This window comes from Panthera leo, chromosome E2, assembly GCF_018350215.1.
Source record: "Panthera leo isolate Ple1 chromosome E2, P.leo_Ple1_pat1.1, whole genome shotgun sequence".
Taxonomy (NCBI): domain Eukaryota; kingdom Metazoa; phylum Chordata; class Mammalia; order Carnivora; family Felidae; genus Panthera; species Panthera leo.
Genome location: NC_056693.1, coordinates 13,283,411 through 13,307,761, shown reverse-complemented (window position 1 = coordinate 13,307,761; position 24,351 = coordinate 13,283,411). Strand labels below are relative to the sequence as shown.

At 59.6% G+C, this 24,351-nt stretch overlaps 3 protein-coding genes across 12 annotated transcripts in view; 1 reads left to right on the top strand and 2 right to left on the bottom strand.

Moving 5' to 3' along the window:
• Positions 1–942: 942 nt before the first annotated feature.
• PRR19 (proline rich 19) lies at positions 943–2,993 on the bottom strand. The gene is made up of 3 exons (XM_042920443.1): positions 2,799–2,993; positions 1,575–2,181; positions 943–1,488 (listed from the first exon to the last, which is right to left on the bottom strand). The coding sequence occupies exons 2-3, from the start codon at positions 2,173–2,175 to the stop codon at positions 1,016–1,018; spliced, it is 1,074 nt and encodes a 357-aa protein (XP_042776377.1). The 5' UTR covers positions 2,176–2,181; positions 2,799–2,993; the 3' UTR covers positions 943–1,015.
• Positions 2,994–3,057: 64 nt separating this feature from the next.
• Positions 3,058–7,507, top strand: PAFAH1B3 (platelet activating factor acetylhydrolase 1b catalytic subunit 3). Of its 4 annotated transcripts, none has more exons than XM_042920448.1 (6): positions 3,058–3,399; positions 5,287–5,392; positions 5,580–5,669; positions 6,323–6,439; positions 6,518–6,640; positions 7,186–7,507. In XM_042920448.1, the coding sequence occupies exons 2-6, from the start codon at positions 5,315–5,317 to the stop codon at positions 7,471–7,473; spliced, it is 696 nt and encodes a 231-aa protein (XP_042776382.1). In that variant the 5' UTR covers positions 3,058–3,399; positions 5,287–5,314; the 3' UTR covers positions 7,474–7,507. The 4 variants fall into 4 exon arrangements, with proteins under 4 accessions (XP_042776382.1, XP_042776380.1, XP_042776381.1 ...); XM_042920446.1 differs by having other exon boundaries at positions 3,059–3,399; positions 5,148–5,392; XM_042920447.1 differs by lacking the exon at positions 3,058–3,399 and adding an exon at positions 4,791–4,912.
• Positions 7,508–8,369: 862 nt separating this feature from the next.
• CIC (capicua transcriptional repressor) overlaps positions 8,370–24,351 on the bottom strand; it is a 26,629-nt gene continuing 10,647 nt past the window's right edge. For 3 of the 7 annotated variants that reach the window (XM_042920428.1, XM_042920430.1, XM_042920429.1), the window contains exons 3-21: positions 17,145–17,294; positions 16,823–17,057; positions 16,613–16,742; positions 16,336–16,518; positions 16,088–16,253; positions 15,026–15,228; positions 14,718–14,943; positions 14,197–14,300; positions 12,710–13,943; positions 12,443–12,630; positions 11,947–12,068; positions 11,695–11,861; positions 11,305–11,595; positions 10,883–11,208; positions 10,333–10,586; positions 10,078–10,232; positions 9,868–9,999; positions 9,455–9,586; positions 8,370–9,356 (exon numbers count right to left, since the gene is read on the bottom strand). In XM_042920428.1, the coding sequence (XP_042776362.1) occupies positions 8,989–9,356; positions 9,455–9,586; positions 9,868–9,999; positions 10,078–10,232; positions 10,333–10,586; positions 10,883–11,208; positions 11,305–11,595; positions 11,695–11,861; positions 11,947–12,068; positions 12,443–12,630; positions 12,710–13,943; positions 14,197–14,300; positions 14,718–14,943; positions 15,026–15,228; positions 16,088–16,253; positions 16,336–16,518; positions 16,613–16,742; positions 16,823–17,057; positions 17,145–17,294 (4,766 nt within the window). In that variant the 3' untranslated portion in view covers positions 8,370–8,988. Of the gene's footprint in view, positions 9,357–9,454; positions 9,587–9,867; positions 10,000–10,077; positions 10,233–10,332; positions 10,587–10,882; positions 11,209–11,304; positions 11,596–11,694; positions 11,862–11,946; positions 12,069–12,442; positions 12,631–12,709; positions 13,944–14,196; positions 14,301–14,717; positions 14,944–15,025; positions 15,229–16,087; positions 16,254–16,335; positions 16,519–16,612; positions 16,743–16,822; positions 17,058–17,144; positions 17,295–19,259; positions 19,389–24,351 lie in introns of those variants that run through there. The other 4 variants (XM_042920433.1, XM_042920436.1, XM_042920432.1 and 1 more) reach the window with 4 other exon arrangements.

Here is a 24,351-nt window from a genome sequence, read left to right as displayed (position 1 = left end):
ACCCATGAAAAGGCAGCCTCTGCTACTTGGCTTGAGCCAGTTGTTGCCAGAAGGGATAGTAGGTCCGCTGCCAGATTCTTTTCCTTCTTTTTTTCTTTCTCTCTCTCTCTCTCTCTCTTTTTTTTTTTTTTTTTTTAGACAAGCCAGAAATGTGTTAGGCTTTTTTTGTTTTGCTTTTGTTTTAAAGCAAACTGATTTGTAACAGTAGGCAATTAATTCAAAAACTTTAAATGTATGTTGGGCCAAAGTTAAAAAGTCTGTGGGGTAGATTCAGGCCTCGTCTCCCATTCCCGTCGTGATCTTGCACACACGGTTCCTATGTCCACTGGACCAGGAGCCCACCGAGGGCTGGACCTGGACATGACTCACTCTAAGTCCCAGGATATCCTAGGAATATGGACTGAATGAAAATGGTTCCACATCCCCTATTTGCCCTGCTCCAGGCCTTGCACATACTGTCCCATAAAGCAGCGTTTCTAGAATTCCCTGAAATGTTCTTTTCTTCCTCTACTAGTAAGCTCTTACCAATCTTAAAATGTGTAAAGGTCTACATCTGCTCCTTTCTGAGGAACTCCCTCATCACCAGGGACGAATCATCCCTCCCCCCTTGGACTCCCTCAGCCCCTGCACCTCTCTGTCCCCAAGATGCAACCATTGGGGCTGGAACTGTCTGTGCCCACCACTGGACTGGGAATCTTCTGGGGACACAGCCACAGTAGCACTCACTCTGGGGCCCCAGCATCACCAGAGCTGAGCCTGGCACATAGTTGGCTTCAGTGGGTAGATGCATTGGACTGACTGAACCCCAGGTTTCCCCACCCTGCTGGCCCTCAAATCCCAAGAAGGTGACAAGTGATGGTATCTTCCCCTCCATCTTAGACCCAGAACTCAGAGCAAAGCAAAGCTGCTTGCTTGGGTCAGCCACTCACTGAAAATCAAGGGGACCATGAAGAAGGTACTTTATTGAAGTGATCAGGAGTGCGGGTTTCCTGCCCCTAGCCCAGCCTCAGTCCCCTCAGTACAGTCTCATAGGTGGAAAGGACCAGGCCTCTGGGCTGCTCTGGGCCACCACCCAGGAGAGGCTGGGCAGTGGGGCAGGAGGGCTGGGGCTCCAATCCAGGGCAGAGGTTCGGGGCAACAAGGGTGATGGTGGCTGAGGCAGGGGTTGTTGTGGGCCAACCCCCCAGGGCCGGGGAGGGGGAGGTGTGGCAACCAGCCAGATGCTTTTCAGTAGGTCAAAGGCTGTTGGGGGGCCCCAGGCTGCCCCGGATGGCGAAGGCAACAAGGGCAAAGGCGGTGGCCAGGGACCTTTTGGTGGCGCCAGGCTCACCCTGTGCACCAGGGGAGTGCTGGAGGTGTGAGGCATGGAGAAAGTGAGCTCCTTTGTCCTCTGTTGCCTCCTCTGCCTCCTCTCCCCTGGGGCCTGCTCCGGGCTGTTGATCCAGGAGGGTGTCATCCTTTGTCTTTCAGGGCCCCCAGGCTTGGTCCCTGGCACAAAGGAAAAAAGCATGGGAGACAGCTGAGCTACAGCAGACAAGGAGAAAGGGATCACAGGAAGTAGGAGGTGGACTCACCTGGTAAGGGTGGCTGGCAGTCACGGAGCACCAGGGTAAGGTCGGGCACGCAGCCATGGCAGGCCTGTAAAGTGCCCACGATGGCATCCCTGGCCTCCTGCACTAGGTTCCTCCTGGGGAAGGCCTGTGGCAGAATCAACTGGCACTGAAGCTCCTCCAGCAGCTGCCCCAAGCCAGGGAGCTCTGGGGGACTGGGTGGGCCTGGGCCTGAGCCTCTAGGCACCTGGTTCTCCTTGCCCCTTGACTGGGGAGCTGGTTCTTGGGCCCAGCTTGGGCTTGAGAAGCGTTTGGTGGGAAGTGAAGGGGTGCCGGGCTCTAGGGACCCACTGCTAAGCAGCCGGGCCACATCCAGAGATTTCACCTCATGATTAAAGAGACCCCGGTGCTCCCGGCTCAGCCGGCCCTGCGTTATGACCACAACCTTGGGAACAGTAGGGGCCACAGGTGGATCCTGACTGGTCACAGGAGGATCCTGATGGGTCAATGGCCGGCGGCTGCCCATCAGGGCCTCGTTACGCTCCCGCCTGGTCTTCCGATGACGGACACGACCAGATTTCTCAGGCCGCTGGAAAGGCTGGGGGCCTGGCCCCCGGCGGTCCATAATGTCCTGGAAGAAAAAGATAGGACAGTCATCATCATGCCGATAAATCAGGGACCTAAAAGTGAATAGTGAGAAGAGAAGATAGTTTGGGGTGAGGTGGAAGGCCTATTTACAGAGACAAGATGAGAATAAGATAGTGGGTGGGTAGGGAGTGATTGGCAAAGACTTGGTCAAGGAAGGAGTCGTGGGGGTTGGATGGGGTCAAGGGAGTCATGGTGAATGGGGAGGTGTGTCAGAACAGAGAACAGACAAGGGGTTACAGGGTACTGGGACAGGAGAAAGTAGCTAGAAGATGGGGGATGTGGACGGGATCATGAGACCACAGGGTCTGGTGAACTAGAAGGAATTATGGACAGAGGAGAAATCCAGAAGTAGAGGAGGTACTGGAGAATGCAGAAAGTGGAGTGAGATGGTAGAGAGAGAAAGGCAGAAGAGACAGCAACAAAGCAGTAGGAGAGACAGAGAAGACCTCGGGAAAACAGAAAAGGCAACGGAGGAGCTACCAGGAACTGGGCCTAGTCATGGGAATGCGGTGGACTAGGGTAGATGAGGCAAAGGCGGGCAGTTGAGTTAGGAAAGGGGGGTACGGTTGGTGGGGGCTAGGTAAGGGTGGAGTACCTCACCTCCTGGCCCAATGAACCCCGTCCCCCACCCACCCCACGTGGCCATGGGGTGCAATGGCTTCTTTTCCACGGTGACCCTAGTTCACGACGCCCTGTGGACTCTTCGGGGCCTCACGCACACTACACGCATGCGCGTGCACCGCCCACGCCCTTTGACTTCCTGCTCTCGTGAGGCACGAGGAACAGAGTGCCGGTTATGGTCCCACCCTTTCCAGCCTTACTTCCAGAAATCTCTCTCATTTGTCCTTAGGCATCTCCCATACACCAATCTGCTGTGAGACTCGCTGGGCCCGCCCCCTTCGTGAATGCTGATTGGCTTAGACTGTCTCTCGGGGAAAGCCGTGAGGCGAGGCACAAGGGGAAAAAAGGGCCATGGCAGTCTCCACTTGCAGCGGGTCCCCAGACAGTCACAGAATTCATCCCTAGAGAATCAGTATAGAGTCGTCATTCAGAGCTAGGATCTGGAGTTAGACTACCTAGGTTTAAACAACCCAAACTGGCACGTTTGAGGTGTATGACCTTGAAAAGTGTGTAACTGCTCAGACCCTCGATTTCCTAATTTGTAAAATGGAGTTGATAGTGCCTCCTTTGTGTGGTTGCTGTAAGTATAAAATGAGCCAATACATCTAACTTGAAACAGCACTTGGTTTGAATGGAATGAATGCCTCGAAGCTGTTTCTCACTAAGCTTTGCTTCAGCAACGGCTTCTCTACCTTTTGAACTTATCTACCGACACTAGTCCCCTCAGACTTGAAAATCAAGCTATAGGGGCACCTGGGTGGCTCAGTCGGTTAAGCCTCTGTCTTCCATTCAGGTCACGATCTCACGGTTGGTGAGTTCAAGCCCACACACAAGCCAGCTTCAGATCCTTTGTCTCCTTCTCTCTCTGCCCCTTCCTTGCCTGCTCTCTCTCACTCAAAAATACACATTTAAAAAATAAAATAAAGCTATGGCCAGAGTTTCCCCACGCCCTAATCAGCTATATTACCTGTGTAATACAGCTTACCCAGACTTCCTGAGTTTTCAAAGCCAAACTCAAATGCTACTCCTAGGAACCCCCTACTCTGAGTCCTTCTCTTTCTCCTTCCCCTTCTCCACCTCTCTTAATCACAACCTTGATCCTTTCCTCATCTCTGCGTCTGGATCTGTCTTCCCCAACACACTGGGACAAGGCCAGGATTTGACCCATTCGTTTAATAATCATTTAAGTTCTTGTGAACAGCCATAGTACTTGGTACTATGAGTCAGGCCCTGTTCCAGGCAAGTGGACTGAAGCAAAACATGATAAATAAGACCATATTTCAGTATCAACCTACCTAGAAAGAATGAATAGATGGGAAGGTCCCATTAGGAAGTGGAGCTACGGGAATATAACCAGGAAGTTTAGGGGGATGTGGGACCCCCACCTGGTCCCTGAGAAGAGGAAGAGTTGGGAAGACTTGACATTTGAGATTAATATGGGCAGGGAGGGGCCGACCTTAGGTGGCCTTGGCTATGGATGTAGGCTTCAGAGCTTAGACACACCTGTGGGTTTAGAGAGAGGAACAGAGGCCACAGATCTGCAAGATGAGCTGGGTGGGAGGGGTGCCAGGCTGGACCTGGGCCTTGCAGCATCTCTAATTTCCTTTTTCTTTCTGTACCTTCTTCTGCCCTCTTTGCAGGGCCTGTGATGTTTGTAATGCAAAGATGTGTAGTTTAGATTTTATGCCACAAAAACTGGTATTTTTGAGCAGGGGAGGCCTGCGAGCAGATAGGAGCACTTAAGTCCTGGCTCTCTCTTAGGATGTCTCCTTACAACGGAGGCTCTATTTTTCACACTTTGCTATCTTTTTTTCTACCCACATCAATAGAAAATGGGAGCGTCCCCACCTAGCCAGGTGCGTACGAGCCACCCCCTCAAGGGATCCAGGAATGGACTCGTCCACTCATTTCCCTCCCCCACCACCACGTGAATGACACACGAGCGCGCGCACACACACACACACACACACACACACACACACACACACACACACAGCTGGCGATCCCTTCCGCACATTTCTCGCTCTACAGCAAACGGATTCTTCCCCCAAAGAAAAGCTCTAGGTTTCCCCCGCCCACTCTCGGCCTTTCAGGTAGCTCGCCCCTCCCCCTGACGCCGGAGTGGCGTGTGGGGTTCCTCCCTCCCCTATGGGTGCTGGATGATCTCGCCTCCCCGTTCCCAGGGGCCCGGGTGCGCTGGCCGCCGCCGCCCGAGCTTGAGCGGCCCGGGCGGGAAGCGCCGGACGAGCCCACTGCGCGGCCGCCGCGGGGGAAGCATGGGTTCCCAACTCCACCACCCCTTTTAAGTGAAGGTTTCCGCTCCTGCAGAGGAGGCGGTGCCCGGGATCGGCAGTAGTCCTCGCTAGAGTGCGGGCGTCGGGACCGTCCATTGTTGCCTGGAAGGGAGGGGTGGGCGTGGCGGAGCCACCTCCTCGGCCGACTCTCCCGGGTCAACCTCGCTCGCCAGTCCTGCAGGAAGGAGCTGCGGCGCCAAGATGAGCGGAGAGGAGAACCCAGCCAGCAAGCCCACGCCGGTGCAGGACGTGCAGGGTGACGGACGCTGGATGTCCCTGGTGAGCGACCCGGCCCGCGATACTCAGGAGTCCGGGAGGGGCCTCAGGAGAGCAGTTGGTTGGCGCCACTCTCTCTGTGGGATTAGGAAACTGAGAGCAGTTGGGGTGGTGGAGGCGAAGCGGGGAAGCAGAGTGGGGTGGGCCAAGCAGCGCGCGTGTCTTTGACTCCCCTTGTACGTCCCCGAAGCACCATCGGTTCGTGGCCGACAGCAAAGATAAGGAACCCGAAGTCGTCTTCATCGGGGACTCCTTGGTCCAGCTAATGCACCAGTGCGAGGTGAGGCCCATCCCCCATCCCCTTGCCCCACCCAGGCCTGTGCCCTCACTGACACATCTGGATCAGAGCCCAAGCCAGACAGGGATGAGGTACCCGAAATAGCCTCAGGCAGCACCCACACCCAAACCTCCGTGTAAGATGCAACATTCTACTGAGAAGGAACTGTGTGACCAGTCTTTGTCACATGGGTTTTTGTGTAGTGAGACTTAAAATCTTAAAATGAGGCTTTCTTGCAAGAAGATTGCCTAAAGTGAGATTCTATTGTTTGCTTAAGGTAGTGCGCAGCCCTAATGGATGTCCACAAAGCTGTAGTCTTTCCACCAAGTGAAAGTCAACTGTAATAGCTCTCCACAAAGGGGACTCAATTATGTTACGTTTCCACTAAGTGAGGTCAAACCATGATGGCTTTCAACTGTAAATGCTGTTGGTTCCATGCATGCATGACTCTAGCAGAATAGGTTTCCATAAAGTGAGTCTCGCTTCTGTGGATCTCCATGAAAGTGAGACTGTAATAGGTTTGCATAAAGCGAGATTCGACCAGACTGCCTCCATAAGGCAGGGCTCTTCCATTATATGTGGCTTGGACAGAGGGTGGTGGTCCTTGTTGCCAATGCCCTTGTTGCCAATGTACCCACACCACTTCTTGTCTGCAGCTCTGGCGGGAGCTCTTTTCTCCTCTGCACGCACTTAACTTTGGCATTGGCAGTGACAGTACGCAACATGTGCTTTGGCGACTGGAGAACGGGGAGCTGGAACACATCCGGCCCAAGGTGAGCAGAGCTTCGGTGGGCAGCTAACGCGCCCCAAGCCTCCCTCCTGACCGCTGCTTCATGCCTTTCTTTCCACAGATTGTGGTGGTCTGGGTGGGTACCAACAACCACGGGCACACAGCAGAGCAAGTGACTGGTGGCATCAAGGCCATTGTGCAACTGGTGAACCAACGGCAGCCCCAGGCCCGGGTCGTGGTGCTGGTGAGAGGGTGGGAGGGCAGGGAAGAAAGAATGGCAGGTGTAGCTGCAGCCGGCACAGTTCTGGGCAGCATGGCACAAAGCGGTGGTTTTCGGGCAAAATCTCCAGTTGAAGCTTGCTACATACCCAGCAGCTGTTGTTAAGGTGTTCAGGGACCAGGTAGCTGCTGTTGCCCAAGAAATTGCTGAAGATTCTGGGGGGTGTTGCAAAACTCAAAACAATTAGCCAAAAATAGGCGTTCCTGGGGTGAATCCAGGCTCCATCACTTCCAGCTGGAATATTTCCTCCTCTGAAAGAGGGGTTGACCCTTTGCCATGGTGTCATTTTTGTGATGGATACTTGGAAAGGGGCTGGCACCCAGAAGGTACTTGCTGAAGGGAGTCTCGGACATGGTATCAGGAATTACCCTTCTGATCCCCCACTACTCCATCCCTAGTATATTCTACACCTGGGAACTTCCTGGTGAGGGTGAACAGTTTGTCCCAGAGAACAGGATACCCAGATGTTGGTAGGATGTCTCCTCACAACTCTTGGTGGCCTTTCTCAGGGCCTGCTTCCGAGGGGCCAGCACCCTAACCCACTTCGTGAGAAAAACCGGCGAGTGAACGAGCTGGTCCGGGCAGCATTGGCTGGCCACCCACGGGCCCACTTCCTGGATGCCGACCCTGGCTTTGTGCACTCAGACGGTACCATAAGTCACCATGACATGTACGATTACCTGCATCTGAGCCGCCTGGGCTACACACCTGTCTGTCGGGCCCTGCACTCCCTGCTTCTGCGTCTGCTGGCCCAAGACCAGGGCCAGGGTGTCCCCCGGCCAGAGGCTACACCCTAAGCATCCTTCTTCCCCATTAAATTCTCATTCCTTAGTCTCCCGTTTCTTGCTTTATGGCCAAGCCCTTCTGGGTATCTCAACCTTAACTATGATCTCTGCGACCCTGCAGCTCCGAAGGATGCTGTTTCTGCCTGAAGCAGCCATCACCAATCCATCAAGGCACTCAGGTTCTTGCAGGGCCTAGCAGATTTTTACTCTCAGTAACACTCCAGGCAGGCACCATCAATCAGTAACACACTAGGTGAAACCAGTTTGCACACACTACCCTGCAAGATCAAAGTCAAATAAGAATTCTGGGAACATACTGACCTAGCAAGCAGCCAAAGCCCTTCCAAAGCTGCCTTCCCCGTTTTGCCAAAGATTTTCCCCTGGCTGGAGCTTCTGGTGCTCTGGTTGTACCTTAGATGCCATTTCCTACGGAAGCTTCCTGACCCTCCCCATCACAAGCAGTCGTGCCTCCACAGGGAATCTATCTGTCTCCCCAGAGGAGCACTGTCCACACACTGTGAGGGGTGTAACCCAGGAGGCTCCTTTTGGCCTGGGTGCAGTGCTGGCTCAGGCCATGTGGGGGCAGCAGGGGCCACCGAGAACAGCACTGTATCTGGGTTACTGGGCAAACCCAGCCCAGTACCACCTAGGCTCAGACCTCTCAGGCCTTCCTGAGCCCCCAGATGTTGGGACGACTGTGAGAGGCATAGTAGGGACAAGGACTTCCAAGTGCCAGGGCTGAAGACAGGCTGTTCAGTCCACAGTGAGTCAGTGTTCTCGGCCCACAGGGTCCCTCTGATGTGGGGAGGGACTGCACTGGGAGAAGTGTATAAGCTCCTTGACCGTTTGGGGACAGTACAACCCACCCCACCCCCCCCTTCTCCCTTTAGAGTGGGCAGCCACACAAGTGTGTTAAACAGCTTTAATTTCGGCTTCTCGGCACAGTAAGAAATATTGCACATGATCAACATGTTTTGTTCTGGGGATAGGGACAAGGGTAGGGGGAATCACCTTCTTAGAAAGTACAACCCAAGTTGGGAGGGCAGAGGGGGTGGGGAGAGAACCCTCCCCATGCCTGTGGCAAAGTGCAGGAGCCCCCACCCCAAACTAACCTGAGTCCAGCCCCTCTGGGGAAAAAAGGGGTGCATGAACTCCCCCTACTCCACAGGCACCTCTCCCTGTGGCCCAAGGCCCGTGCTACCCTCCAGCTTGTAGCCCTCACATGAGCCATTTTGCATAAAGTACAAGTGAAAAGGTCTGAAGGTAACACACTCCAGGTTATATACAGGGGCTCCGTGGAGGCAGACTGTGCCCCTGCTTCCCCTCAGCTGCCCCCCGTCACAGGGAGAAAGCTGTGGGGGGACGGGGGATAGACAAGAGGAGCAGGCCTCATTCCGCCCCAAACTAGAAAGGACGAAATGGCTTTATTGGGGAGGAGGTAACCATCCTGCCCCCCCATTCCTGCCACCTACATACTGTCCATGTCCTGAGGGGGATACTGTGGGTCCTGGGATCTTCTTGGGCCCCTCACCTGCCTGTGGCAGCTGTGGAGGGGCCAGGGGGTGGGGGGGAGGGCTGGGGAGGGCCCTCCCAGCCAGGCTGTCCAGGACCTGGCTCTGGGGGTGGAGGCAGTGGCGGGGCAGCCGAAGCTGTGCCAGAGTCCGAGCCAGGTGAGGTGGGGTCGGGGCCCCCAGCGGGGCTGGGAGTGGGGACAGGGGCAGCAGCAGTGCCAGTGGGGGGTGGTCCGGGGAGGGGGGCCTCAGCTCCAGGGGGCTGCTCCGTGGGAGTGGCCGCCTGCATGATCTTCTGGCGCACCTCTCGGATCTTCAACTGCAGACAGACCTTGGAGGGGAAGATGTCTGCGTAGCGTGCCTGGAAGGCTGCCGTGGCCTGGGCTGGGGACAGAAGGACGATGGGGGGCGGGGAGGGCAGGGTGAGATGAGCAGGCAGGTCCTCTTTAGGGGCCCCCCCCAAGACTCCAAGATACACTCACCCGATGGGAAGAAGCCATGGTCCTGGAAGAGCTGCATGACCAGGGCCCGGCGCTGGTCCAGGGTGCGCCGCAGTGAGGAGTATGGCACCTTCTCGTATTCCAGCTCCCCGAGCACGTCCTCGGCTTCCGTACCTGGGAGCAGCACAGGGAGGACAGTCAAGGCTACGGCAGCAGCCTGCTCCCTGCCCCCGCCACCGTCTGGATGTCTGCTCAGCCCTCACTGAATTCTGTAACAGCAGAGTTCAGAGAAGGCACCTGCCTCTGGACCCTACCGGACCCTAAAACCCACCCTCCCATCCGTGACCGGCTGTCCTTCCCCATCACCACCGTGCATCTGTAACTCCATTGCCAAGACCCCGCCCTTCTTAAAGGTCCTAGGTCCCCCACAGCTCCGCCTGCCTCGGTGCCGGCACCTGTACGGTCAAAGGTGAAGATGTCCCCCTCGCACTTGGCACTCTTAGGGGTGTTGGGCTCTGAGCTGCAACTGGAGCGTCTCCTCATCTTGCGCTTGGGCGAGGTGGGGTCCTCGGGGGCCGAGTCCAGGTCTGTCCAACAGAAGCAGGCTCAGCGGAGGCAGCCCTGGTCTGCCCCCCACTTAACCCAGGTGCCCCACACTCGCCTACCGGTGGAGTTCTTCCTCTTCTTGCGGTAGGAGCCCAGGATGGCCCGGGGGGAGGTGGCCAGAGACTGCAGGGTAGGCGAAGGCAGCACCTCCTCAGGCCGGAACTCAGGCAGCTCAGCAAAGCGCTCTTCGAAGTCCACCTCTGACAGGACCCTGCTGGAGAGCCGGCGGGGTCACCTCCCCTGCCTGAGACGGCAGCTGCCTCCCTCTCCCTCCCGCCCTACACGCTCTGCCACGGAGCCCAGCCCATGCTCACTTGTCCAAAGAGTCAAAGGTCTTCTTCAGGGGCGGGGGCCGCACCTTCACCTTCTTGCCGGTACCAGCCGCCTCCTTGCGCTCGGGGGTGTCCCCAGCTGCCCTCCCACTGCTGCCCTCGCTGCTGCTGCTGCTGCTACTGGGGGCTGGGGCCGGAGCTGGGGCCGGGCTGGGAGGGGTGGGAGGCTCCCCACGGCTCTCCAGGCCTAGCCCAGGGACTCGCCAGTCTGAAGATGAGCTGGGGAATTTGCTGGCCTGGGGTAGGGATGGCAGGGAGACGGAGGACACTGGATTCAGACTCGCTGGGGCAAAACCTCGAACAGAGAGCTGGATGCCAACCACCCAAGATGTACAGCTCTGGAGAAGACCCAGCCATACAGACAAGCAAAAGGGACAGAAGAGCTCCCCTCCCCCAACACCCCCAACCCCTGCAAACAAGGACAGAGTTCAGGCAGGTGTGCAGGTAAGAAGGATGGAGCAGAAAAGCAAACAATGGACTGAGACGCCGAGCTGTGTGGCAGCACGATCTGCCTGGCCTGCTTCACACTTACCATGGTCTCCGGGCCCTTGGTGCCTGTCCGCTCCTCAGCAGGCGGGGGTGGTGGGGGGCTGCTCCGGGCTGTGGGAGCCCAGGTCTCTGGGGGCGGTGGAGGGGCTGGCGTTGTGGGCTGACCCTCAAGCTCAGACTCAGGGACAGGGGGCTCACGGGCTGGGCCAGGCTCCAAAGGCTGCCGGGATGCAGGGCCTGACCGCCCAGGGGCACCTGCCTCAAAGGAACCCACAGGAATGCTGGCAATGGCCGCCTTCACTTTCTGGGGGGCCTTGGGGGTAGGCCGCTGGGCCTTAGGGGCCACTAAGCTGTAGGTCATGGAGCCTGCTGGTGGAAAGAAGAGCATTTGCTGAGCCAGGCCTGTCTGGAGCCCACCTTCTGGGTCCTCCAAATCACCCCACCCTGGGTTGGCCTGACACCCACCTGTGGCATTAGGAAAAGGACTAGTAGGGGCCGGGGTGGCAGTGGCAGGGGCCGGTGGGCCCTTGGGCAGGATGGTGGCAGCAGGTGGGGTGGTGCTAGTAGCCACAGTGTAGACCAGGCCCGGGGGCGCCTGGGATGGCTGGGCCAGGGGTGCTGAGGAGGTGGGTGCAGGGCTGCCAGGGTAAAACGCCGTGATGACAGGACCTCCAGGGGCTGTGCAGGTGGGCGGCAGCTGGGGGCTGGGCACAGGTGACACGCCCACCTGGCCGGGAGCCAGCAGCGGGGCTTGGCCTGCAGAGACAAAGAGGAGAGGCGGGGGCCCCAGTTAGGGCCTGGGCCACCTCGGCACCACCCTGGGTCCCCAGCTCTTCCTGCCAGGCTGCCCCTCACCTGAAAGCAGGGGCTGCACGAAGGCGGGTCCGCTGGGCCCCAGTGAGGTGAAGCCTAGGGCTACCGAGCTCGTGGGCCCATACGAGGTGACTGTTCCAGCCTGGCTGGACGTAGGGCTGGTGCCCAGGGGCAACGCGTGCCCACCCGCCGACTGCACGTAGGTGATTCTGCCGCAAGGAGAGGAAGGGGGGAGTGAGGTAAGCTGGCCCCATCTCTGGGCTGGCCTCCAGGTGAGGGCTCAGCTGCCATTACCTGGTAGAGGAGGGCAGCAGGACCTTCTGAGGCTGCGAGGTGGGTCCAGAGAGCGTGGCTGGGCTGAGGGGCGGCACCAGGCCGCTGGGTGTGCTCACGGGCACTGGAGTCAGCTGGATGATCTGTGGGCAAGGGCACCCACAGGCTGAGGTGAGGTGGGGACCCAGAATGGGGCAGGGGAGGACCAAGACCTAGGAAGGTGGATCTCAGCAAAAACAGGGAACGCAAAATTTGGAATCCAGACAGAAAAGAACAAAGGAAAAGAAGACATCAAGCAGTACAAGACACAAAGAAAGAAAAAGATGCAGACGCCAAGGGCAAAATCAAGATGTACGTATATATTGAAGAAAAAGTCCTAAAGACAAAGTTCCAGACACAGACAAAAAGGGAGAAAAGGAAAAGTGACTGAAACAAAGGCACACACAGAAACTGTGGCACAGAAACCTACACCCAGGAGGGGAGGAATGAAGAACAGGTGGAGCCAGGATGCCCTTACCTTGCTGGGTGGCTGGGCACCATTCTGCACAGGCACGGAGAAAGGCGGGCTCACCAGGGGCAGTGGCTGGCCAGCCCCGCCACCCCGCACGGACATGCTAGGGGCCGCCAGGGGCACCAGTACCTTCCCCGGGAGCAGCTGGGCGGAGCCACCCGGGGGCGGGGCCTGCACAGGAGAGACTGACTGGGCTGCAAGAGAGAGAAGAAGTTACAGGAGAGCCAAACAGGCCTGAAGCCCCTCTCCTCCGCTGCTCAGCCCAGGCCTCACCTTTGGGGGGTGGGGCGGAGGGTACTGACTGCAGGATGGGGATGCCAGGAGTGGGTGCGGTGGCAGCCAGAACTTTGCCGTTGGTTGAGGTGCCCGGCGGGAGGGTGAAACGGATGCTGGTGGTGGGTGCGGGGCCGCCAGGAGCTGCTGCCTTAGTCCCAGGGGCTGGTGCCGGGGCAGGAGCCACCTGAAGCTGCTGGGGCAGCGTGGGCAGGATGTACTGCACCTGGGTGATTCCCCCAGCTTTGCCCAAGGCACCTGGCTGCAGGATGCCCAGGGGCACTGGCCCATTGGGACCACTCGCAGCACCTGCTCCTGAGCCTGTAGCGGCCCCACTGCCAGGGGCCCCCTGGGCTATGAACTGAACAGCAGGGGGCGCCGGGGCCCCATAACCAGGTGTGCCTACGAGCAGGTTGGTGACTGTGGCAGGAGCCTTCCCCACAGTGCCCAGTAGGGGCCCAGCCACCAGATGCGGGGCTGGCGAGGTGGCTGCTGCCGACTTCTTGTCCGAATACACTAAGCTTACACCCAGAGGGGAGCTCCCAGGTGCTCGGGACCCAGCGACTGGCTCAGTCCTGGCACCTGCTGTGTCACTTGGAGATGCCTCAGCCCGGCCAGAGGTGGGAAAGGGCTTAGAGGCGATGGGCACAGGAGTGCTACTAACAGGCCGCACCACGTTGGTGACCATGGTGGCAGCTGGGCGGGACAGGGGGGCTGCTGGGGCCCCATAGGCCAGTGATGGGGCTGGGGCTGAGGGCATGCGGCCTCCACTGCCTTCCCGTTCCTCCTTATTTGGGGGCAGGACCAGTGTCTGCAGGACACTTCCTCCCCCCCCAGGAGGTGCTGCAATGACCGAGGGGCCTGGTGGCTCCAGGCCCCCCACACTTTCAGGTCTCTTGCGCCGGAAGGTGGCAGGATCCGTTGAGAGGAACCGGGTGGCCTTGGAAGGTGTTACTGGGCCCCCTGCCCCAGGGAGTGGGGGCCGCAGTGGGCCTGCTGTGCTGCCCTGACCTGACTCCTGGGCCTTGAAGGTCCCTGAGCCCAGTGGGAAGGAGGTGGCAGCTGAGGCTGAGGAGGAGGCAGGTGAGGACGAGGAGGAGGATGGGGTGGGCCCATAGCCTTTGCCAAAGGCTGCAGGTGGATCCGGGGGCCCTGGGGGCTCAGGGTCCAGCGATGGGCGGCAGTGGGTAAAGGAAGAACGAATCACAGGCGAGAACACCTTCCGGCCAAAGCCCTGGGTGGAAGGAGGAGACACAACCACATCAAGGAAGCCCGGATACTCACACCCTGCCCATCCCTGTCTCGCCCAGTAGCAAGGCCAGCTGAAGGCCTCAATTCATCCAGGCCGTGACTCTATTCACCACGCGGCAAGTAGCTTCTTGCCCTCTGTGGGCCTCAATCTCCCTGTGTCAATGCACACGAACAGATATTTCCTCTTTCTAGGAAGAGTGAGTGCTACCAGACAACACCAAGTTCCAAGCTCTCACCTTGCTGCCCTCTGGGTCCTCCCCAGAACTGTCTCCGCTCTCGCTGTCGGTCACTCGCTCCTTGCACTTGAGGTCAATGTCAGTGGTGCCGAAGCCATCGTCAGCTGAGGGAGCAGAGAGAACAGCACTGGCATAAAGGCTGGGTGCAGGACTACCCAGGAGGGACAGCATGGAGCCCAGGCTTTGCCCCAAGTCGGCAGTGAGTGTTGTCCATGAATGCTGTTCCTCAGCCTAAGGTGTGCCCACCTGCCCAATGGGGAAGCCTAAGAACATGCAAATAACACCACCTAACCCTGTGCCCGATGGCCTGGCCATCCATGCCCCTGTCTTCCCAGTTTCCTGCCTGGCCAGGAGCTCCCCGAGGGCAGGGCCGGGTTTACTCAGTAGAGCCTAAACTGAATATGCCTCCAATCATAAACAAAGAGAAGAGGGAGCCTGAGGCCTAGATCAAATCTCTGCCCACCCCTCAAACCTCAGCCTGCTGTTCTCTGGGCAGGACTCTGGGCCCTGCCACTGCTCACCAATGACATCATCATCTCCCTCCTCCTCACAGATGACCATGCGTTCCTCATCACTGGTCATGTCCTCGCTGGCGGCACGCTGGGAACGGGAAGCCCGGGTGGGCAGCAGCGGGGGTCGCCCACTGGCCGCCAGGGCACCTCCCTCACCGGAGGCCGAGAAGGGGCCTGGAGTCCCATATTGGGTGGAAGGCTTTGTACCAGAATAGGATGCAGGGCCAGACACCATCTGCAGGGTAGGTACCGGGAGAGTTAAGAGGGGGGCATCACCTTGGGCAACCCTCCCTGCCTGTCTCCCCCACCCATCACACCTGAGTCAGTTCCTGTAGCGCCTGGCTATCTACTTCCCCACCATCCAGGCTGTGGACCCCACTGTGGGAGAAGGCTCGGGGCCGGGCCGAGCCAGGTCCCCCCACTGTGTGCAGACGCTCAGCCCCACACGAGCCACTCCCTGGAGCCTTGGTATCCGAGCTCAAGAGTGTCTGGGCTGCAACGGACAGGAGCTCCGAGGACACTGCAGAGTAGAAAGAGAAGAGTACTGCAGAGTCCAGAAGCCTTTTACCAGCCCTCCGACCGGCCAAGCCATTCACAAGTATTTCTAAATAATGGACAAGAGGAGTTTGGAAACCCCGGGCCACCTGGCAGAAAACAGATACCACCCACCAACCCGGCATTTCCCAATGGATTTTGCCCTCTGGGATTGCAAGGAGCAAGCCCATTGCTCCCTGGGAGGCAGGCCTTCTTTGAGTACGAGACTGAAAACAAGCAATGTCGTGCTGCCTAGCTAATAACCAATGGCCGGTCCGAGCCTCTGACCCCTCATCTCAGAGAGAAAGGAGAGCCTCATCCTCAGAGAGCTGCAGGCCAGTGCTCACAGAATCACACCAAAAAAGTGCCTCAGAACGGCAACATGCACACCAGACACGCTCAGTTGGGAGAAGTAGCCAATGAGGGGCTTCCAACTTTGGTTCTGGGAACCAGCCAAGCTGGAGCTGAGATTCTGGCTTCACCGTCTACTAGTTTCCTGTAATTTCCAGCAAGTGATTTTGCCTCCCTGAGCTCAGTTTCCTCATCTACATCTTTCCTCATCTACAAACAGGGCACAGCTTTCAAAATTAGAAATTACACTCTCCTTGACATGCACTACGTGCTCACGAACTGATAATGAGATTACTGTTTGGAGACTTTATCTCTCTGGACCTCCCTGGCTCCTTCACATAAAACAACTGCCAGTTTCTTTATGGATAAGGGTCCTCAAACAAAACGACAGGGCAGAGAAAGGCTTATGGGCCAGGGGTTGAGCAAAAAAGAGGGTAGTTGGCACCTCTCAGGGAGGGAGGTGACAGGGCAAGAGAGCCAAGGGGCTGACTGACCTCCAGGGGCAGCGGCAGTCCCCGTCTCTGACATGCTCCGCTCTCGAGTCTCTTTGTGCCCTCCTGCCAGCCCCAGGCTGGTGGGCTTGGCCTCTGAGCTGGACTTCTTCCTGTCCTTGTTGCACCACTTCCAGTCCGGGTGAGCCTTAAAGTGGGCCTCCTTCACCTGGCAGGAGAGAGCGGAGAGACCCTTCACTCACCAACCCCACCAGAGGAAGCTGGTAGGAGCCAGGAGGAAAAAGCGTTACCTGGAAGGCCAGGTCATGGTACTTCTGCTTCTCCTTGGGCCCCAGGGCGTACCACCACTCGCCCAGGATCTTGCTGACGGTCCGGTTGTCCTGGTTGGGGTGACGCTGGTGGACCAGGGCCCGGTGCCGCTTGCTGAAGATCATGAAGGCATTCATGGGCCGCCGAATGTGGTCCTTCTCCCGCTGCAGCAGATACAGGCCCAAGTGGGATGGTTAAAACCAGGAGACAGGCTCGGGCAGCCACAGGGTGAGCTGGGGACAGGTAGAGAGGAGGCACCTTGTTGGGGCTGCGTCCATCCTTCTCCGAAGAGGAGTCTCGTTCCTTTGGCAGGGCACTGAGAGACTGGGTCCGGCGTTTCCCGGGTGGCAGGGGCAACTGGATCTCAGGAGACATGATGGAGAGGAAGCTGTGGTGGGAGCGGCAGGGACAGTGAGGGCCACATCTCCAGCCACTCCACCCATTAGCCCCAAGCCTCATGGCACTCACGCATCATCATGGTCGCTCTCCGTCTCACTGTCCAGCCGGGGCTCTCCTGGAGGGCCAGGGGCCTCCTCCTCAGTGGTGGGAGGGGGACCCTTTCCAGGTTCCACCACCCCCAAAGTGTGGGGGGGTCCAGGCCCTGGGCTCTCAGGGCACGTGGCTCCAGGTGGCCGCCCAGGATCAGCATTCCCTGTCCCACCTGGTGGCTGCTCGTGAGCAACAGCCGCCGACTCGGCAGGTTCTAAGGGCAGACAGGCAGATCAGAGGGCTCCCGGGCCATCTGGACCCTAACCCCATGCCACCCCATTTGTGGCCCCCCATTCCTCACCTTTGCTCTGGTTGGAGGCCACTGGGTGGCTGGCAGGTTGCTGGGCCTCACTTGGTTGCACAGAGGGGTCGGGCTGGCTGGGGGCCAGGAAGGGGACTAAGGAGTGCCAGGGGAACACAGCAACAGAGCGAGGTTCCACGTTTGTCCACACTGTGGGAAGAAGCCAGCTAAGCTGTGCAGCAGGAGACCCGGGCCTTGACCCCCAACTCAAGCTCTTTTCCACCCTGGATGAGGTGGCTCCACTCCTCCTTTACACCCCCTTCCTCTATCCCAGAGCCTCGTGGGCTCCTGCGTGCGACATCACTCGAGAAAAACTCCTCCCTGAAAGGTTTCTAGGTTTATAAAAAAGAAAACAGAAGCTAGGAAGGGAAATAGGCCTCACACCCCACTCCCTCCCCCACCTCCACCAGCCCTGCCACCAGGGACCAGGCCAGAGGAATGACTGGCTCCTGTCACAAACCAGGCCATGTTTGACTGCCATCTCATACTCCCAAGGCCCCAAAACCTCAGCAGGGCTAGGAACCCTCCCCAGCCATGCTCCGTTCCCAGCACCCATGCTGGCATCTGACGGGGCCCCTCATCTTGGCCTCGCGCTCCCTTTCTCTTTCTTGAGAAGACCGTGGCTTGTTTTCCCTTTCTCTTCTCTGATACCCACAGAGCGGGGTGTCAGGTCTTTCTCCTGGCCTCCCTCCCCCTAGTACAGACCCCAGGGAGACAACCTGCCTTTCCGGGGCTAGACACAGGTGGCTCCGGCATCTCCCCCACCCCGTAACAAAATCTACTGCCCTCAAAGAGGCCTCCCAGCACCCCTTCCCTCTAAACCTCTCAGCTTATCTTGAATGTAGCACCTAGCCCCCTTGCCCAAAAAGAGGGGAGGGTGTGGTAAACTCCTTGGAAGAAAAGGCACAGACAATGGGGCAGACAAGAGAACTGTTACAGGTCTGTGCCCAAAGAAAGCAAAAATGCCAGGTGTTTTCTTGAGAATATGCACAGGAAGGCACTTCCCTCCCAGGAGGCCAGTCCTAGGGTTTCAACCTTCTGCCCCAGGACCTGGGTAGTAAGAGGGTAAGCACAGGGCCGGGACCCATCCCTGGCGGGACTCCTGGGGCAGGCCTGGGCTAGAAGTGGGCTTCCCTCTCCCTGCTGGCTCCCTGGGGGAAGTGGAACCAGCAGAGGCCCCTGTGAGGGAAGCCGATGAAGAGAGAAGGGAAACGCCCTAGCCTTGGTCTCCATCATTCCAGGCCTCCCCCTGATCCAGATCAATCTGACCTGGGGTGACCCCTCTATGCCTTCAAAAGCCTGGACTAAGAGAGCCACTGGCCTCGAGAACGGATTGTGCAAGGGGCTGACAAAAGACAAAGTAGACACCATGTCAACAGAAGAGGGATAAGGAAGCCAACACCGGAGGAGGTCTCAAGACGCTCTGAGGACCCCATCCTTCATCCCTGGGGCACTGGTGACCCAAAAGCCTACTCGGTCCTCCAACACCAAGGACCTGGACCTATCTATGCCCCTCTTCACCAGGATCTTTCTCATCAGGCCTCCTCCTCTGCTGGGTGGGGAAGAAAGGGACCAGCAGACAATGGGGGAATAGTCCTTTGGTCCTGCCCCTCCTCAGTGCACTGCCCTCCAGGTTCCTGACTCTCTCTGTCTCCGCAAAGCATGCCACAAACACTCCAGCCCATCACTCAGTTCTAAGCAAACAGTGCTTCACTCACTTCTCAAGCCCTGTTCTTAGCCCCACTACTCGATCACAGTCCCTTCCCCCTCTCTTCCATGCCTAGGGCCAGCAGGTCTCATGCCGCCCCTATTCTAATACACGCTCCCAAGCCAGTTACTCTGCACTCTTCACCTCCAGTGACAACGGACCTGTTCCACCCCATCATCCAAACACCCACAGCTGTGCCCAGCTACTCCCCTCTCCTCACTCCCATCACTCCCGCTACACTCCCACCTGCCGTCACTAAACGCTTGGCCCAGCCAAGCTCTGTAACTTTCCCGTCACCCCTGTACTCTGCGTCTATCACTCTCATACTATACCCCTATCCCCGTTACTCCGCACTTAGCACCCCGACACCTTGACCCCGGCAGTCCCAGGGTCCAGGCGCTACTGACCGAACATGCCGAGGCCACGGGAGGCCGCGCCGGACGCGGGCACCAGGGGCCTGTGGGCTGAGTACATGGTCCGGCGCGGGGGGGCCCGGCCGGGGCTCGCGCCTCCTCAGCGGCCGCCGCCACTCCGCCCGCCGCCGGCTCCTCGGCCGTCGCCGCTCGGGCCCGGGGGGAGCCGGAGGCCGTCGCCGCATGCCCCCCCCCCGCCGCCCCCCTCCGGCCGCCCCACGCGGGGGTCTCCGCCGGGCGCGCCTGCGCACAGCGTCGCCTGCCTCCCGCCGCCCGGGGGGCGGGGGAGGTCAGAGCGCGCCGGCCCCGCCCCGCCCCCCGGCGCGCGCGGGGGCCGTCACGGGGCGCGCGGCACAGGGGCCATCGGCGCCGCCCCCTCCCTCTCCCTCCTCCCGCGCGGTGCCCGGCGGGCGGGGCAGGCGGGGCGGGGCGCGGCGCGCGTGCGCGGGGGCGGCCCCCTCCCTTCGCTCGCTGGCTCGCTCCCTCCCTCCCTCGCAGCTCCGGCGGGTAACGGCTCTGGCCCCGCGCGCCCCGGCTGCCGGTGCCGCCGCCCCGCCTTTCCGGGCTCCGGGCCCGCGGCTCAGCGCCGGGTCGACCTTCGGCTCCGGGCGGGCAGACGGACCAGCGTGCGTGCGTCCGTGCGCTCCGAGCGAGCCCCGCGCAGAGGCACCGCCGCCTCCCCGCCCCGCCACTACTACGCGCTCCCCTCCCCCCGCCGCACCTCCCCCCGCCCCTTCCCCGCTTCCCCCGCGGCCTTCCGCGCAAGCCCGGCCCCCCGCGCGTGAGCCCATTGGCTGCCGCCGCCGCGCGCGGGTCAGGCCCCGCCGCGCCCGCCCCCATTGGCCGCCCCGGGGGAACGTCAGTCATATGCAAATAAGGGAAGGGCGGGGCGGGCTCCGGTTGGCCTCAAGCCGGCCCGGGGCGGGACCGCGGGAGGAGGGTGGCAGGCAGGGCGCACTGCAGTAAAGGCAGCGAGCCAGGGGGGCGGTTCGGGGCACCGCGCAGCGGAGGCCCCGGGGTTGTGTGTGGTGCTACGTGTGTCCAGTCCACGCGAAGAACATGCTCACGCGCGGCTTGGCCCGCCGGGGCGCGCACGGCGCCGCAGGGCAGATGAACTGCGCGGTAGGGCTACTCAAGCCACCTCGAGCCCTCGCCAACTCACACCAGACGACTCTCACCCCCACCACACACACACACACACACACACACACACACACACACACACACACACACACACCCCTCTCATAGAAAGACTTTTCCTGCCACACCCATTATCTCATACACACTCCACAGTCACATGTACCGTGGTCTTATACTCACACTGCCACACACGAAGTCGCACACCTCGAACACCTGTTCACATGTACCTCCCACACTCCCGGCCAATCACTCCCCATCCATCATCATACACACTCGTTCTCACCCATCCTCCACATCACCCATTGCATACACGCCTTGTCATACATGCTTCACCAACGCATATTCTCATTGCCAGCCCACATGAATCATCATACAAACAACATATCAAATAAGCAGTATCATCTCACACACCTCATCACAACCACTGCTTGTCCATCACACACACACCCCACATCCCTCCCACACAACCGCACACACTCTTCCATCTTCACACCCTCTCACGTGGCCTTGCTGGCACCTCCGATCCCGATGCAGGCTACCTCTCACAGATGCCACTGTACTGACCCCACACATTATATAAACTTACCCCAGCGAGCACTACCTCAGTACCCTGTCCCATCAGGTATCCAGAGTGCCATGGTCATTCATCATCATTCAGCTACACTGCCTGACACTTAGCAGCCGCCTGGGACCCTCTAACTGACAGTGTAAGGCAGGGTGCCATGAGCATTACTGTGGGCTGGCCCTACCACTCTAGGCTGGGAGCCACCCCTTCCAGAAAAGGGCCAGGAGGAAGAAAGGAAACTAACACTGGGGCTGCAGTGTGTTGGGACCCAGCATGTATTATACTGTTCACTGAATCTTCACAGCCACTAGGGAGGTACACTTTATTATGCCCATTGTTCAGATGAGAAAATGAGGTTCAGAGAAACTGAATAAATTGTGCAAGATCATGCCTCCAGAACATAACAGTCCAGAGCTCCAAATCACCTGCTCTTTACTGAAAATTCAACCTGGGGGTGGACCCAGGCAGACATTCCCAGAGGTCGGGGAATATAGTAGCACAGTGATACAAAGAGAACTACACAACTGGTGAACTATGAAAAGGTCAGAGAGCACGCATAGAGACACAGGCAAGGGCCTGGGGCCCACCGGGGAGAGAGGCAGAGGTCTTGTGTCACCCAAGATGGCCCTGGGGTCACATCCAGTAGAGGCAGAGGCCTGGGGTCACACCTGGGCAGGTAAAGGTTGCACAGGCTCAGATGGACAAAAAGTGGGCCCCTACACAGGTGGAGTCAGGGACAGGCACAAACAAAATCCTTTTCCCAGCCTATCCCATCCACTGCCAGAGCTGAAGAAATGGAAAAGGGGCAAAACTGGTAATCGGAGCCCAGAGGGGAAGGGAAGGTCCATAGCCCTCTGACCTCCAGAGATTGCAGGGCCAGACACTTGGCTGTGAGCCTGGAGGGGGCCACTGGAGGGACTATTAGGTGACTGCCCCCTCCTCCCTATGCAGCCCCAGACTCAGACCCTCCATTACCTCACTGCCCCAGGGACTGCAATGTGAGGCAGAAATCAAGGCTGAAATCAATGTGTCCCGCTATCTCCCCACCGCTGCCCCCTCCTCTCCCCACCGGTGAGTCACCTACTGGCAAGTTAACCCCTTCCCTACTGCACTGCAGCCTGGGACACAGCTCAGAGAAACACTGCCCCCAGCTCCCCCACTTCTGTAGGGTGAGAAAAAGAGCGAGGTCCTGGCACAGCAGGGAAAGAGGGCCCCACACATCTGGGAGGGTTGCACATCTGGTAGAAGACACAGTGCCCACATAGGAGGGATGGGAAGAGGCCCCTTACAGGGTAGGGTACAGCCAAGTGGGGGCCCAGCCTGGCAGGGAGGGGCCGGAATCCGGGCGGGAAGGGCCCCCCTGCCCTGGGCACTGGGCCAGCCCTATACTTAGCTTCCATTGTTCAGAGTGGAGGAACCCTGGGTGGGGGTGATTAGGGGTGGAGAAGAGAGAGCAGGTCCCAACCCCAGACAGCTCCATCTCTCCAGCCATCCCCAACCCTAACTGGGGCCTCCCTAATTGGAAAAGACTGAGGGGGTTTCCCAAACCAGGGCCCCAGCCCCATGTGAGTGGGGATGCAACACCACCCTTCGCTCAAGGCAGGTACTCAGGCAGAACTATGGTGCAGCCATCCCCTGCACCACCCCATTACCAATTCCACAAAAGGTTTGGCCCCAAACAGCCCCGCAGCACTACCCCACCCCCAGCCTGGGGACAGGGAGCCCAGACAGAGACACCAACTGCCACCCAGGGTGGCACAGGCTGAGGCCTGCCCAGAGGCCTGGGGCGTACAGCCAGGGATGCTGACAGACTGAGGGACAGGCAGACACACTCTGAACTCACCGGCCCATTTATTGAGCCCAAGAGGCACCACGCCCCTGTCGCCCGTGGCTCCCCACCCTGCTCTCCAGGCCTGGGTCCCCGCCTCGGCTCACCACCCCGGTGTCCCCAGCTCCCCTCACCCGCTCTCCACATACACACCCACCCACCCACCCACCCCGTGCGGCGTCGGCGACGGCCAGGGTTGCCTGGGGAACGAGCCCAGGATTGGGCTGGTGCGGCTCGGGAGGGATGGGGGCCTAAAAATAGCGCCGGGGTGAGTCAGTGTGAGTGGGGCTGGGGTAGGCAGGGGGACTAGGAGGGAAAGAGGCAGGCGAGAGGTGTGGGGGAGGGTCCCCAGGGATTGGGAGATGGACAGCATAGGACGGAGAGGGAATATGGATTTGGGGGTGGAAAGGGGCGGAGGGTGGGGGAGTGTACAGGCACCAGGACTTGAGAGGGCTGGTCGGCGCGGACTGGGGGAGGCGCCCCAACCCGGGCGGAGGAGGGGGCGCCGCCCTGCCTTCTCCTCCCCTCCCCGCGCTCACGAGATTTTCCACTCGCCGCCTGGCCCCCAGCCAGCCCCCGGCGGGCCCCACAAAGCCGCTTTGTGCTGGGAGGGCGGGCGGGCGCCCGGCCGGCCTGACACCCACGCGGGCCGCGGCGGGGCGCGGGCCAGCTGGCACCCGAGCTGTCTGCGTGGGGGGGGGGGGTGGGGGCGCCACCCAGCCCTAGGGCGCGGCCCCTTAGGGGTTAATGGCGCAACGACGGGGAAGGGGGGGGTCTCGGCCAATCAGCGTCAGCAGGCGCGGAGGCGGCCAATGGGAAAGACCGAGGCCCCACGCCCGGGGCCTACCCCTAGGGCGCGGGTTCCCGCGCCCCTGGGTGCCGGCGGGGGCTGGGCGCGGCCCTCACGGGGTACCTGTCCGGATCTGCAAAGCCCCCGGTACACCCTGTTTCCCCGGCTGCTTCGCAAGAAAAAGGATCAGAGGAGAGTAGGATCTTGCAGTCAGGAGGTGGCACGGTTGGGATCTGAACCCAGGTCTGCCTGGCTTCACAATCAGCTTTTCTGCGGAAATGGGGAGACAGGGGTTCCCTAGCCCAGGCCCCCGTGGGGAGCGGGAACAGGGGACGGGGTGCGGGCGGAGGAGGCGACGCGGCGGGCTAGGATCCAGCCGCCTGCGGTGCAGCCGCTGCCGCCGGTGGTAATGGGAGCCAGACGCCGTCGCCGCCGCTAATGCGCCTCCCTCCCGGCCACTAATGGAGCCATTAATGCCCGGGCGCCGGGGGCTCCGGGCCGCACCCCCTTCCCGCGCGCGCTGCGCATGCGCGCGCCGGCTACCCCCGCCACTTGCCGCCCGCAGCCACCAGGAGGCAGCCTGACCCCTCACAGCGCCTGGTGCTGGGGTCTCTTCCACGAAGTCGCTTGAGATTGACTCCAACTACCTCAAAAAACACCCCTTCCCTTCTCTCCCCTAAAGTCATCCAGTCTTCCCAGTATAGGCCTCCTTCCTCTGCAGGGCAGTCTCCAGGAATCTCTGACACCCAGATCTTAACCTTTT